At 40.4% G+C, this 15,402-nt stretch overlaps 1 protein-coding gene across 1 annotated transcript in view; it reads left to right on the top strand.

The window, feature by feature from the left end:
* Window positions 1-15,402, top strand: part of LOC127579063 (AP-1 complex subunit gamma-1-like) — a 100,998-nt gene that overhangs the window by 8,498 nt on the left and 77,098 nt on the right. The window contains exons 2-4 of the mRNA XM_052031699.1: window positions 10,166-10,370; window positions 13,009-13,133; window positions 14,115-14,256. Of these exons, the coding sequence (XP_051887659.1) occupies window positions 10,170-10,370; window positions 13,009-13,133; window positions 14,115-14,256 (468 nt within the window). The 5' untranslated portion in view covers window positions 10,166-10,169. The remainder of the gene's footprint in view (window positions 1-10,165; window positions 10,371-13,008; window positions 13,134-14,114; window positions 14,257-15,402) is intronic.

The raw sequence follows: 15,402 nt of genomic DNA, 5'->3' as shown, positions 1-15,402 counted from the left end.
TATTGTTAGAGTCATTGTCCTTGGACAGAAACTTAACTGGACCAACCATAAAAGTACTGTAGCATCAAAAGTAGGTTGAGCACGGGATATCCTGCAGCTAATGACTTAAGTCCTAATTACAAAGCCTTTCTCTTTATCTGTGAGGCTGAAGTCACTGAGGTGGAATGCATTCCATTGCATAAATAAATGCAGCTCCAACTTCACACAAGAAGCTCAACATCTTGCACCACAAAGTGGTCCACTTGAGTGGCATCTCATCTACTGCTCTTGTGGCTGCTGAACTTGGCAAATTTACTTTGGCAACTCCCAAAGTTGCTACCTCTTGCCTCTCCACCAAATCGTAGACCATTCTATAACCAACAATAAGCATTTGCAAAACTTAAAGCAAAATAATGAATTGAAATTGGTTTATTATTCTCCCTTGTACCAAGGTACGGTGGAAAAATTTGTCTTGCATACCATTCATACAGATCAATTCATTACACAATGCCTTGAGGCAGTACAAGATAAAACAATACAGAATGCAGAGTGAAGTGTCTCATCTATAGAGAGAGTGCAGTGCAGGTAGACAATAAGGTGCAAGGTCATAATGAGGCAAATTGTGAGGTCAAGAGTCCATCTCATTGTACTAGGGAACTGTTCAATAGTCTTATAACAGTAGGATAGAAGCTGACATTGAGCTTGGTGGTGCATGCTTTCAGGCTTTTGTATCCTCTGCCAGAAGGGAGAAGAAAGAATGTTCCGTGTGTGGGGGGGGGTCTTTGATTATGCCGGCTGCTTTCCCAAGGCAGCGAGAAGTATAGACAGTGTCCATAGAGGGGAGGCTGGTTTTCGTGATGTGCTGAGCTGTGTCCACAACTCTCTGCAGTTTCTTGCAGTCCTGGGCTGAGCAGTTGCCATACCAAGCCATGATACATCCAGATAGGATGCTTTCTATGGTGCATCAATAAAAGTTGGTGAGTGTCAAGGGCGTGCACATGGTTGGACCACGACAGGCTATTGGTGATGTTCACTCCTAGAAACTTGAAGCTCTAAACCCTCTCAACTTCATCACTTGATGTAGACAGGTGCATGTGCACTGCCCCCCTTCCCGAAGTCAATGACCAGCTCTTTTGTTTTGCTGACATTGAGGGAAAGGCTGTTGTCATGACACCATGTCACTAAGCTCTCTCTCCTGAACTCTGACATCATTATTTGAGATACGGCCCAGTATGGTGGTATCATCTGCAAACTTGCAGATGGAGTTAGAGCAGAATCTGGCCAGGCAGCCATGAATGTATAGGGAGTAGAGTTGGGGAACTACTCTACTTAATGAGTCTTGTATACTGAGGCTACTCATAACAAATATTCCCAAAGCTGGTTTGCACATTGTGAAATATTTGCTGCCTGGTCATTGACGAAAATCTTTGACATGTTGTTCAGTAAATTTGAAAAATTTAATTGTTGCATGTTGCAGTTCAAGTTTTCATCGTGTCACTTTGTTTCTACAGTCCATTAGCATGTTGGTATGCTGATACTATCCACTGTTCAGCTCTGACTAATCCTGTTCTGACGAATTTCTTACATTTATAACAGGTCATACTTTTTAAGATCCAACTCTCATTCAGTGGCCAGCAAAATCAAAATGGTGCACTGAAATAAATGCATCTTTTAACAGTTTTGTATGGCTGGACATGGCTGTTGTTCAATAGAAATGAACAACTTTTTTATCAGAATGAACTTGGGAACAGTAACACAGACTAATGAGAAATGTTGTCAATAGCATACCCTATAGCTACCTTTCTTATTTTCACCACACCGCCCGCCCCCCCCCCCCCCCCCCCCCCCCCCCCCCCCCAGCTTAAACCACACACAGTCTTCCTCCATGTATCTCTTAACTGCCTGTTTGGCAGTGTCACAATGCTGTGTGTTTAAATTTGTACTAGTTGTTATTATACAGCATATCAACCGGTGGTGCATAAGTGTTCACTCAGCTTTCTACATTTCTGGGGACTTGTTCCCTAAACAAATGCCTGACTTTAATGATGCATGTTTGTGCAGTCCGTTCTGATTAACTGTGCAGCAGAGTGATTAATTTAACTATATTTCCAAGTTCATATTTGCTGTCCACTATTGTGGAGGAGGGGTTGGAGAATCCATTAAAGTATTTCCTCATCTTTCCTCATACTAAAATAAATATAGGTGGCAAGTGGAGTATAATGTAGGTGTGGTGTATATTGATCTGGGCTGCTTTGTAAAGTGTATATAAAGTTTTGGGATTTCTGAGGGGATGTCACCGACTCCCAAGACCTGTTATGTTTTAGGTGAGATTTGGCCTTCTCAGCAACTTTGGGTCATGATCTTCATTACGTACTATTCCAAGAAAAGTGCATGGAGCCACACCAGCCAGAACCAAAGTGACCCAAACTTCAACTTCAGCATAGCCAGAGGCATTGCTCCAAGCCATTGATGTTTTCACCGAAGCATACAGGAGGATGGGCTTTAAGCTCATTGCTTGCCAAAAGAAGGTCCTTCATCAGTCTGTCCCTACTGCACCATGCTGCCTTCCAACAATAAAGGCCCACAGAAAGACCTGGAAAACTTGGACCACTTCCCAAATCTTGGGAACCACTTCTCAGACAAAACTGACACCAATGAAGGCTGGGGTGTATTTCATTAATGCATCAACACAGTCTTTGGTTGATTTGAACAAAAGGACATTTAAAGATCAAAACTTCTGACCTGACACACACCTCATTTGTGAGACAACAGTGATCCTTGCCCTCTTTTGTGCTTCCTGGACTACCTACAGAAGGGATCTCAAGGCACTGGAAAAGATACCACTAAATTGGTTCTGCAAAATCTACAAATCCAATGGGAGGGCAGTCGCCAAAATCAGTGCCTCTCCCAGACCAACCTACCCACTATTGAGGTCTTCGTTACCCAGTCGATCATTTTGAGCAGGCTGTGTCACTCACATGTCCAAGACCAGACTCCTGAAACTAATGTCTTTTCCATGACAGAGTTTGGAATAGAGATTACACAGAGAACAGAGAAAAAGATTCAAGGATATGCTCAAAGCTGCCTTGAAGAAATGCAGCATCTTCACTGACTCTTGGGAATCTTTGACCTATGACTGCACAGAGTGGAAAAGGAGCATTTGGGATAGTATTGAGAACCTCGAGTCCAAGCAACAGGAGGCCCTGGGTAAGTGGTGGAGGGAGTGGACCACCTCACAAACCACCCACCCACTCATTTCGTCAGCCACCATCTATGAAATAGGTTCCCACATTGGCCTTGTCAGTAAGTCATCCTCAGTCCTGCAGGGCTACATTTGAAGGAGTGGTTCTGAAGGCAGATTGCTCTGTTTGCTCATGTGGTGATTATAAAGTCACAATAAATCAATCAAGAAGAAAAATATCCTCTTCTCATAGTGCAAGGGTTGTTGGTGCCAAGTTCTCCACAAAATTAGATGTTGCCTGTGCACAAGTGTAGTAAAATATGGACACTGACAGCTTAACCAGAAACACTTCTAAAGGCTTCGGTGGGGCGGGGGGGGGGGGTGCGGTGGGGAGGTGGTGATGGTAAATATGCTAAATCATCCTACGTAGCAAGTTTTACGTGAAAGATATTCCAGAACATCACGTCCTGTAAGGGAATTGATATGTGAATTCAGAACAATGTCTTGATGCTTTGAAAGTACTAAACTCCAATGAGTGCAGTTATGCAAAAATGGAAAAGGAACCTCTTGTCATTATTTTTGAGATAAATAAAATTCCATGAATTCTTACTCTAAAGCTCTTTTTCTGGTCACTAACCACATATACTTTTGGGCCTTAATCAGCTGTCCAATCTATGGCAGCAGCAACAATGCAACATTGGGTAATATTCCTAACACAATGCGATTTCACAAAATACATATGATCATTGTGAGATGCTACTGTTTTGTTATGCTTGCTCTTTGAAGGTTCTGATGTCAACTCAGAAACCTGCCTGCTATCCACTGCCCTCTCTCCCCCCACCCCCAACCATAATGGCATCAGAATTAGTTGTAGCTACCAAGTAGGACCAGATCTTGAGATGAGTATACAAACACATTAAGGGGTGGATCATGAATAGATCACTGCTGTCTTCAAGAGTTAAAACCCTGCATGGATAGGAAGTTTTCTTTCATAGCCAACTAGAGATGCTTTTAGTGGGGTAGCCAACTAGAGATGCTTTTAGTGGGGTCATGAGGTAATTATTCTCAGTATGTTGTGGTCACAAATGAGAGATATTTTTGGACCGAACTAACGTAGCATGAAGGCCTTTGCCCATTGACCCAGTGTAGGCAACGTCTTGAGGAATTGTACAGTTTGCAAAAAGTATTAAGCAACATCACCAGAAGTACCATTGGAATCCTGGAAGTGTCCTTTAGCAAGGATTCATGTCTGAAAGGAACCAATAACTGAAATTGTTTAATGAATCTAGTAAAAAGTTGAACTATAGCTCCCAGAACAGTGGACAGACTCGGGAACATTTTTATTATGTATGGAATTCCTGAACTTTTAGTATTTGATTGTCTTCAATTCACATCATATGTTTGTGAGCACTTTTGGGGCAACTGAATTAAACATAGACTAATTCCTCCATGCTCTTCCTGCTTCAGTGGGCCAGTAGAACAGGCTGTTCCAATGTTGAAAAAGCAACGGCAACTCCAATTCTTGAGGGGTTTACTAGCTCAAATTTGGGTCAGCGGTGCATATTTCTAAAACAGGACATTGCTACATTCAATAATTGGATTGAAGCCAGCTGAATTGTTGATGCAGAGCAGGCTTCAAACAAGATTAATTTTAGCTCATCCAAATCCAGATAAAGTTGACCATCAGAGGCAATGTGAAAAAGGAGTCACCTAGACCCAAAATGAAAATGTTGATGTGTGTGAGATTTTAGAGAGATCTTGGACCACCACAAAAATAACTGAATGGCAATGGGAAGTTGGCAGAATCCTTCTGACTTAAATCAAAGGAGCTACATTTGTCCAGTTCTAGGATGAACATCGCAAAGTATGTGCATACCATAGGATATTTTGTCTCCACATAATAGTCTGGAAATGAGGACTGACTTCAATGAGTTTTTGCTGTACCTGATTCTGAAATAATAGAGCAAGAAGCTGCACCTGAGGGAAGTGTTGAGAACAAGCATAGTGGAGATGATGCTTTGCCTGAACCATGGGAGATCCTCAAAGCTATTTGAATACAAGATCTCCATAAGCAAATCTGCCAGAAACTGAACTTCCAAGAGCAAAAGTAGGAAGTCTGAACATAGATATACCACTGGAAGCCTTATTATTTTTCTAAAAAGAGCTGTGTTCTAGTGCATGTGTGTTTGTTTTGAGGATTGTTTATGTAAAGTTATCTTGTACATGCAGAGCGGGGCTGTCTTGGTTTTAGAGCAGACTGGGAATTCACATGGGCTTGATGGAATTAAACTGTCTTAGTAGCTAATATGTAAAACAAATAGTTATTGTCTAAAGTTATTGTGCCTGACCCAGATCTTTCAATATACTACAAGAATATCACTGTCAGAAAATGTGAAGTTATGCACTTTGAGCAGATTAGAAAAATACTGCTACTTAAACAGTGAGAAATTAATAAATGTTGGTATACAGGGAGATTATAGTGTGCTGGTTCATGAGATGCAGGAGTAATTCTACAAGTACAGTAAGTAGTTTGGAAAGTAAGTGGTAGACCTTTGTATTCCAACCTCCTGGCAACACGTCATTCTGAGATTGTACAGGGTTTAGAATATTGTTTGCCGTTTTCTCCACACATTTAATTTTAGTGAGAGCATGGTTTTGAGAGAGAGAGAGAGAGGAGGTTGTCCTATAGGAGAGAGAATGACATACATTAGTAAATAAAAATGTTGGAAATCCTGAAATTAAAACACAATGCTGAATAAACTCAGCAGGTCAGGCAGCTTCTGTGTAAGGATTTATGGTTCAGCAGAAACATTAATTGTTTCTCTTCCCACAAATGCTACCAAACTTGAGTGTTTCTAGCAAGTTAGCAGAACAAGGTGATCTCATTTAGACACAGATTTTGCATGGGATTGACAGTGTAGAAGCTGTTTCACCTTGAGTTGAGGGTCAAGTGGTCAATTATTTAGAAATGAGATGAGGACATATTATTTGGAGAGTTGTAAATCTTCAAGCCATCCACATGTGTAACTGATTTTCACTCATTGAATATGTCTGTCCAACAAGACTGAGTTGGACAGACTAGGATCCCTTTTGGGGAAAGTGGACAATGTGGGGAAAATAAATGCGAAGTGCAGGCTCAGACTCCAGAGGCTGTATTGCTTCTTATTTCATGAGTACCAGCTGCCCTTTGTCATCTCCAGCTTCATTGTCTATTATGTAGCACACTAATCATGGAAGTATTGGAAGTCTACTTAACTGGGTATGGAGCTCTCTATGGCATGCCTCTATGAACCTTTTGCAGATCCTGAAGTCCTTGCTCAACATGCATTCAAGCACATACTTTCCCACAGAAGTCACTGGTTATTGGATGGTCCTGGTCCCATCATTATTTTCCCTGATCAGGATGTTACAGTGGTTATGTTAGTGGAGTCCTTGACTAGAAATCTGGAGGAATGAATTTGAATCCCATTTTGGCAGTTGGGTGTTTAAAGCTATTTAATCAACGTGGAGTAAAAAGACATCATTAATGACATGCACAAAACTACTGGATTGTCTTAAAGACCCATATCCTTTAAGGGAAGGAAATCTTGGATGGAACTAGATGGGGGAAGATGACGCCCAGGTAAAATGATGTGGGGGAGGGGGGGTTGTAGAAGAAGGAAAAAGTCAACAAAGGGAGAGAGAACCTTGATGGACTAGTGGGAGTGTTCCCACTGATCACCCTCTCCTCCCCCTCCTGACCATCTGTCTTTTTTGTTTGTCTGCCTCTACCTATCATCCACCTTCCTTCGTCTCCCAACTCCACCCTCCCCGGCTCCATATGCCAGTCATCCTTCACCTTTCCTTGGTCCACCAATCACCTACTGGCCCTTGTCTCACCATTCCCCCTCTCTCCTTTATACTGGCTATCTTCCCTCTCCGCTCTCAGTCCTCATGTAGGGTTTTGACCTGAAACTGGAACTCAGCAAGTTGAGCAGCATCTCTGGGTGGAAAGAAATTGTCAAAATTTCTTTCCACCCAGAGATGCTGCTCAACTTGCTGAGTTCCCCAGCAGATTGTTTAAAAGAGAATACCTGTTGGATTTCAGGCTGATTTGATTGAAATAAGGAACCAGTCCAATTGACTAGTGATAAACCTGAAATGCAACAAAGCTTGGCCTTTAAGAGATGTTTCAAATACAGGCTGGATGCATTGCTGCAAGGGGGAATAAAAAGGGAGCCAAAACTAGAACTCCCTGAACAACAAAGAATATAGAGAATATGGTGAAACAGACAAGCAGCTGAATGATGCATCATGAGTAATTCAAGTGAAAGAAAGTGAAAAGGAAAGTAAGATGGATAAAAAAATGAGAATAGAATAGCAGTTCACAGAAAAAGAAACTCAAAACTACTTACTACAGGCATGTAAATACTAGGGAGTAAGATAAAGGTGGGGACAGTTAGGAACCAAGAAGACCTGTGCATCAAGATGGAGGGAATTTTTGGAATATTCAATGAATACTTCTGTCTTTGCCAAGAGAAAGGGAGTAGAGGTAATCGATGCATAAGAGTAGCTAGAAAGGCTGGATGTAATTAAATGTCACCTGGTCGGGATAACGTGTATTTTCATTCTCTGAAGGAATTAAGTGAAGATTCAATCAGTTTAATATTGATCATGGGGAAAATATTAAAGATTTTTCAATGTTTGAGTAAAGGAGAGCATGGAACATGCAGCAAAGCCAGATCTTGTTGGCAACATATCTTTTTATTACCAGACAGGAGTAACTGCAGCTTTTTTCTTGTTGGAAATGGACTTGGTTGTCTATTTGCCTACTTTCCAGTCAGATCCAGCAAAGCCTCTCCTGTATTGGTCAGCTTTCCACAGGCTTTTAGTATCAGTCACTACATCTGAGCTGCTGACGTTGTTTAGATATGATGCAACCTGACAAGTTTCCCAACTAAATTAACATTTCACCAAGCTATCAGTCTGCAGTTGGGCTTAGGTTGTGGGAGACCTCTGTTTCAATGAGATCCCAGAAATGACAAATTGAATACTGGATGCCCCTGCTTCAACAGCTGAGGATGCAGCCCCCTCACTGTCAAGGCCTTCAGTGACAGGGCTGGCCACTTGCAGTTGGTATACCTCGCCAATCATTATCCTTCTGTCTTTCAAAGAATGCCCCAGTAGTGTAACCAGTGAGTTTGGGTATCTCGCTAGTTGCTGGTTGTTGCCTCTAATCTGAGGCAACACCGTGTCTCTGCTAAAATTCAGCACTGTCCTGCTAGGGTCGTCAGTGACGGGGATTCGTAAATATTCTGTTTTCTGACAGCATTTTAAACAACCATTTGGTGAAAATACTTCAGTTTCAAGCACTTCAGTGCTAGATGCATTTTAATTTTTTCAAATTAAGATGCTCTGATAGTTAAGCTAGTTAGATTTTTCCAGTTGGATCCTTCCCACCCCCAGTGGAAGAAGCAGTTGTGCTTGGGTGCATGCCCATGTGTACTGGAAGCATTTTCTATACTAAGCCAACTGGTTGTTCATCCTGACTGGTCCTGGAACATGTTGAGAAGCTGCATGATCATGGAAGGCATTGCAGCTGATCTCAATCCTATGTGGACCATCCAGCAGAGCTTGTTTGGACAATGATCAGTAATAAGACATATTTTAAATGTTGCCTTAATTATTATAATACAGATTTATTGGCTTATTATTATTGTACTTGTACCGAGGTACAGTGGGAAAACTCGTCTTGCATACTGTTCCTACAGATCAATTCATTACACAGTGCAGATACATTGTGTTAGTACAGAGTGCATTAAAGTAGTACAGGTAAAAACAATAACAGTAAAGTGTCACAGCTACAGGGAAGTGCATTGCAGATAGACAATAAGGTGCAAGGACGTAACAAGGTAGATTGTGAGGTCAAGAGTCCCATCTCATCGTATAAGGGAATTGTTCAATAGTCTTATCACAGTGGGATAGAAGCTGTCCTTGAGCCTGGTGGTATGTGCCCTCAGGCTCCTGTATTTTCTGCCTGATGGGAGAAGAGAGAATGACCCGGATGGGTGGGGTCTTTGATTAGGCTGGCTGCTTCACCAAGGTATTGAGAGGTATAGACAGAGTCCATGGAGGGGAGGCTGGTTTCTGTGACGCGTTGGGCTATGTCCACAACTCTGCAGTTTCTTGTGGTCCTGGGCAGAGCAGTTGCCATGCCGAGCCGTGATGCTTTTTGTGGTGCATCGATAAAAGTTGGTGAGTGTCAAAGGAGACATTCCAAATTTCTTTAGCCTCCTGAGGAAGTAGAGGCGCTGATGAGCTTTCTTGGCCGTGGCATCTACGTGGTTGGACCAGGACAGGCTATTGGTGATGTTTCCTCCTAGGAACTTGAAGCTCTCAACCCTTCCAACTTCAGCACTGTTGATGTAGACAGGTGCATGTACACAGTCCCCTTTCCTGAAGGCAGTGACCAGCTCTTTTGTTTTGCTGATATTGAGGGAAAGGTTGTTGTCATGACACCATGTCACTAAGCTCTCCATCTCCCTTCTGAACTCCAACTCATTGTTATTTGAGATACAGCCTACTACGGTGGTATCATCTGCAAATTTGTAGATGGAGTTGGAGCAGAATCTAGCCACACAGTCATGAGTATTTAGGGAGTAGAGTAGAAGGCTGAAGACAGCCTTGTGGGGCACCAGTGTTGAGAATAATCGTGCTGGAGGTATTGCTGCCTATCCTCACTGATTGCGGTCTGTTGGTCAGAAAGTCAAGGATCCAGTTACAGAGGGAAGTGTTGAGTCCCAGCTCTCGGAGTTTGGTGATGAGTTTTCTTGGAATTATAGTATTGAAGGCGGAGCTATAGTCAATAAACAATAGTCTAACTTGGGTGTCTTTACTGTGTAGAATGTCATTCATCAGAAATTTGAGAACTATGGCTTTTTGCTTTTAAAATCGGGTGGCCTCAAGAAGATGTCAAGTTAGTTCTGTCTTTCTATCTTGATAGTTACGCTAATTTTATCTTTTCAGCAAAATGCCAGCTCCTGTTCGATTGCGAGAATTGATTCGCACAATCCGTGCTGCCAGAACACAGGCAGAAGAGCGAGATGTCATTCAGAAAGAGTGTGCACTCATCAGATCATCCTTCCGAGAGGAAGACAACACGTATCGTTGCCGAAATGTAGCAAAGCTCATCTACATGCATATGCTTGGGTACCCGGCACACTTCGGCCAGGTAAGATATAATAAAGCTGTTTTATTTTTCCTGAAGAATCACCTTTTTACTTCCCCCCACCCCTCCCCCAACCTTCATGGCTTCTGGTACTGCCTCCTTGTCATTAATGTGCCAAGAATGTAGACAAGTTTTTCAATGTTTTTAATCTTTTTGATTTTCTATTATTTTGTTTCTACTCACTTTCTCAAGATGAGTTCATGATGTAATGCAGGTTCTCTGTGTCACTGGCCCTCAGTAATTTGTACAAGAACACTTTCTTCATTTGACAGCCAATTTATTGCATGCTATCCTCCTATGGTATGCACATGGGCTCTTTTAGATCATTGGATACAGACAAGCAGATCTTATGGTTGACTTAACACATTCATTTAGCTGATACCTTTTTAGGTATGAATTTTGAATTGTAAACATAGTTTACAACTCTGCAAGCGGTTTGGTAAAACAGTTCCTTGTATACATAAAATTGCATAAATATTACCTTGCAACAGGCTATTCAACTGAGCAGCTATCCTCAGTTAAATCCAAATGAATATCTTTCCCATCCAGTTTATGTAATCATGCCAGCATAACCCTTTTTCTTTCTCATGGAATGCAATTTCCCTTTAAGTGGTTCTTTATTTGTTTCAACTACTGTTTGTGGTAGTAAATTCCACATTCTAGCCATTCCCTGGGTAAATGAGTTTCTTTTAAAGGTGGCTCTTTATATTTATGATCTCTAGACTGAAGAGACAGCTTCACACTTAAATGTATTAACATTCATAAGCCATTTATACCCATTCTGCTTCATCCTCCTGAGTTTCAAACATACACCTAATTGGTTTTAAATTTGGCAAGCGTATTGACCAAATTCGGAGTTCAGAATCCTATCACTTTCAAAAATTGTGAATAAGTAGTCCCAGTTTTAATCCTTGTAGAATATCTTTTTACTTTAAAGCATCTCATACGAGTCTAACTACCCTAAACTAACACATTTATGTTATAGCCAGCCTGCTGTCCATTCTATTAATTGTCCCCTAATCTGTAGACATTTGCTTTGGTGCTGCGTGGTTGACGTGTAACTATTGAGAACTCCTGAAAATCATTACATCTACTTCATTACCCTGTCAATTTATTTCTGTTGCCTGAGAATAAAATGTTGGTCAAGTGTGACTCTCCCTTTTGAAATCTATGTTGATTACTCATTATCTTTTCGGTTTTTCTGACAATTTTGAAAAATACTTCATTTTTCATTCCAATAAGCAATATTAGTTGATAGATTTCTTGAAATTTTTAAATATAATAATCATATTACATGTATGCCAATTCTCAGGCATTGTTTCCTTTTCTAATTAATTTTGATACTTCTATTATAATGCCTCTACTATCTTTTTTTTTAAATATACATGGATACAATTCATTCTAACCAGGGATTTTGTGTACAGAAGGTAAAAGCACCTTCGTGGCATGTGGAGTTCTGTCCCTAAGAGTACTACATAAACTCAAACAGTTTAATATCATGTATGTGCCATTGGGTTGAATTATCATTGACCAGGTAGTAACTGAGTAAATTGTTGTTCAAGTGCTCAGTAATGAAATAAGTACGTATGGCAGAAAATGTCATCCTCTTTTCTCTATTCCTGAAGACATTGACTCTTACAATAATATAATTTCACTGTTACCATCAGTCCAGAGGCATTTAATTCATGTCATATTTCTTCATTTGTTAGTTGGCTGTATTGATTATTGGATGGCATATAGTCAGCCAAAGGTGTTTTCAACCATTCTCCATAAGTATACCCTTCCTAGTAGGGCCAGTGGTTAGCCATCAGGAATGCTGACTTATCTTTTGCAAGCCCTAGTCAAGGTACTTAGCCAACTAGTACTCTATCAAGTTGAATTAATACATTTGAACCCAAAATCTCTTGTTAGTACAACTTAATCTGCACAGGAAGTTCTTTGTTTCAAAGAACAAATTCATAAATTATTACAGGCAATCACATTGGGTAATGAAAGACAATATTAATCTGCATTAGATTTTGTGTATTCTACAGCAACAGTCCAAGAGTATAAGAGATTTTAAATTTACTCGTCTGAATGAAATGACAGCTATTTGGATTTCAGCAGCTTCTGTATAGTATTTTTAAAGGCCCCAAGGTGCAAGGAAAATATTGGAGGCTAACTTGAGGGGAAGCTATTAAATGAACCAAAAAATTAATTTGTCTGACTTAAAATGTGTGGGAGAGTTTTAAGTTGGAGCCCAAATGGTCAATTGCTAATAATACTCTTTTGTCCACTTATCACTGCTCTGCTTTTCCCTCCTATATTGGGCTTCCCCTTTTCCTATCTTCAGTCCTGAAGAAGGGTCCTAACCCAAAACGTTGACTGCCTGCTTTTCTTCATGGCTGCTGCCTGGCCTGCTGAGTTCCTCCAGCATCATAGTGTTTTTCATCTAGATTCCAGCATCTGCAGTCCTTTGTTTCTCTAGTTTAAAAAGTCATCTTGTGTAATCTCATTTCAAGTTTAATGCACCATTTCTCTGCCTCTTCATGTTTTTGATTTAGAAACTAAATAGGTTGACAATACAAAGCAGGGTAGCTTTTAAGAGAACATTCAGGGTAAAGCAATATTTGAAATTTGAAACTTGTGATTTTTTGCACAGCTGGAATGTTTAAAGCTAATCGCATCTCAGAGATTCACAGACAAGCGGATTGGTTACCTTGGAGCAATGTTGCTACTAGATGAGAGACAAGATGTCCATCTACTGATGACAAACTGCCTTAAGAAGTAGGTACCATGGGTACTAATTATTTGGTCTTAAATCACTCCCTTCAGGTTGATTCTGCTCTATGACCTTTCTTGGTGCTGAAATAGGTTCTCTTGGTTCATTTGCAGCAAAGTAATTGTATTCCCTGTATTCTCTTTTCTATATTACAATCCTATAATTTTGCTTTGTCATCAGTCCAGTGATATTTAATTTGTGACTTTTTGTCATTTGTAAACCCAGATCCTGGTTGTCAGTAATATTATTGGTTATGGCATGCAGAATGAACAGCATCAGCTGTTTTTGACCATTCTCTACATAAGTGCACTGCATAGTAGGCCCAAGTGATCCAAAAGAATTTATTTCAGCTGGCGATGCCCATTTCCTTGGCTTTGAAATTTGATTTAGTCAGCCAAAATTTTGCAGAACCAGGTCCTGCAATTCCATCTTCCTCATCAGGCTAGAGAAGTTCTGATCAAGAAAGTTACCTAAATCTCCTCCCTTGGTTGCTCTACGTTATTGTTACCCCTGTACACATTTGGATGATTGAAGTCCCCAGTTACCAATATTCAATGGCTTTTGCACATTTCTGCAATTTGATGCAAATTTGCTGCTTGATATCTTTCCCACTCATTAGAAGCTTATAGCAAAGCCCCAGGAGTGTATTCCTCCAGCACTACTTAATACTACCACTCCCTCTCTCTTCTCCATTCCCCCTCAAACGGGATACCTCTCATCCAAGAATGTTTGTACCCCTGCCTACTTTAGAAGCTAGGTCTCTGTTATTGCCACAACATTGTAATCCCACGTGATTATTGAGCCTATGGCTCAACAGCATTATTAAATGTTTCTTGTGCTTGCACACGTGCACTGTAAACCTATCTCAGGTCTCCTTGTACCCTCTCTTTAGCTGTTCGTATCTAAAAGCTTTGATTTTTGTGAATCTTAGAATTGGTGTTTGTGCTTCATAAATGTGCAAACATACACTTTGTGCCTCTCTACAGTGACTTGAACCACAATACACAGTTTGTCCAGGGTCTGTCTCTGTGTACACTGGGCTGCATGGGATCATCTGATATGTGCAGAGATCTGGCTGGAGAAGTGGAGAAGCTGCTGAAAAACTCTAATTCCTACATTCGTAAAAAGGTGAGATTTTTGCAGAAGGATTAAAAGCATAAAGAACACACAAAATGGCAAAGGATAAACTTCAACCTAATTCATCTATAACTATTGGAATGCATTTTATCTGCTGTACTTTCATTTTGTCTTTAAATAGTTTCCATTTCTGAACTACTCAATTGAACATTTATCATTATAAATTAATCTGACCTTCATCTTTAATTGCATTTATATTGGTACAGTATCTCCAACTCTGTGTTCTTGGACACTATGCTCGTTCTGATTTTAAATGCCTTGAACCAGATCTGTGACCAGCATTCTTTTCTTGTTATGAAGAGATACATTGATAACATGGATATCATTTGTAAAGTGACACTTCCTCTGACTAACCATGGGCAATGTTGGGGAAATCTGCTGTTCGTATAAATGATTCTTGGTATGCCCTGCACATCCTAAAAATTATGCCTCCCTGTGTATCACTATTCTGCCTTGCTACCTCTGTTTAAATCTACACAGAAAATTGCATTTTAGTGGCTTCACAGAGGTCTGCATTTCAAGTGTTCAGCTTGTCTCAAAAGCCAAGGTTTCAAGTTAATATTTTTGTCTTGAAGATGACTTGCACAGCCAGAAGAATATGAAACACATAATTCAGGTAAACTTTGAAGTAATACTAAATGCTTGCTTTTTAACAAGACCTGAGAATCAAAGAAGAGAGTCTTTGATTTTTTTTTATTGGGAAATGGGCAAATTTAATTGCTTTCTACTTAAAGTAAAAAAAATCAATTTTATTGTATTTGAACTCTCTAATTGCATGTTCATATTTCATAAAGTTACATTATTGGGCAATCATGTACCCATGTTACAGATGTACTCACCATTCAGCACAATCTTGTATCTTATGCTTCAAATTGACCTCAGAAATGTTGGGGACATCAAATGGGGATGGCTTGGCCTGGGTTCTCCTCATCCCTACTATTAAAGCTGTCATCTACTCCCGTGTGGTGTTCTTGGACTTCCTGGATCTGTATCAACACTGTCGGACAAAACCCAGCCCATATTATTGGATCCTGATGTCATCTTGGTGCTCTTGAACTGTGGTATTTTCCATCAGTTTCCGACCCTGAGATTATTCTCTTGCTCTCATACTCTGCGCATTCTGGACAACTTGTATTT

Source organism: Pristis pectinata, chromosome 16 (assembly GCF_009764475.1).
Source record: "Pristis pectinata isolate sPriPec2 chromosome 16, sPriPec2.1.pri, whole genome shotgun sequence".
Lineage (NCBI taxonomy): Eukaryota > Metazoa > Chordata > Chondrichthyes > Rhinopristiformes > Pristidae > Pristis > Pristis pectinata.
This window is presented reverse-complemented; position numbering and strand designations above follow the sequence as displayed.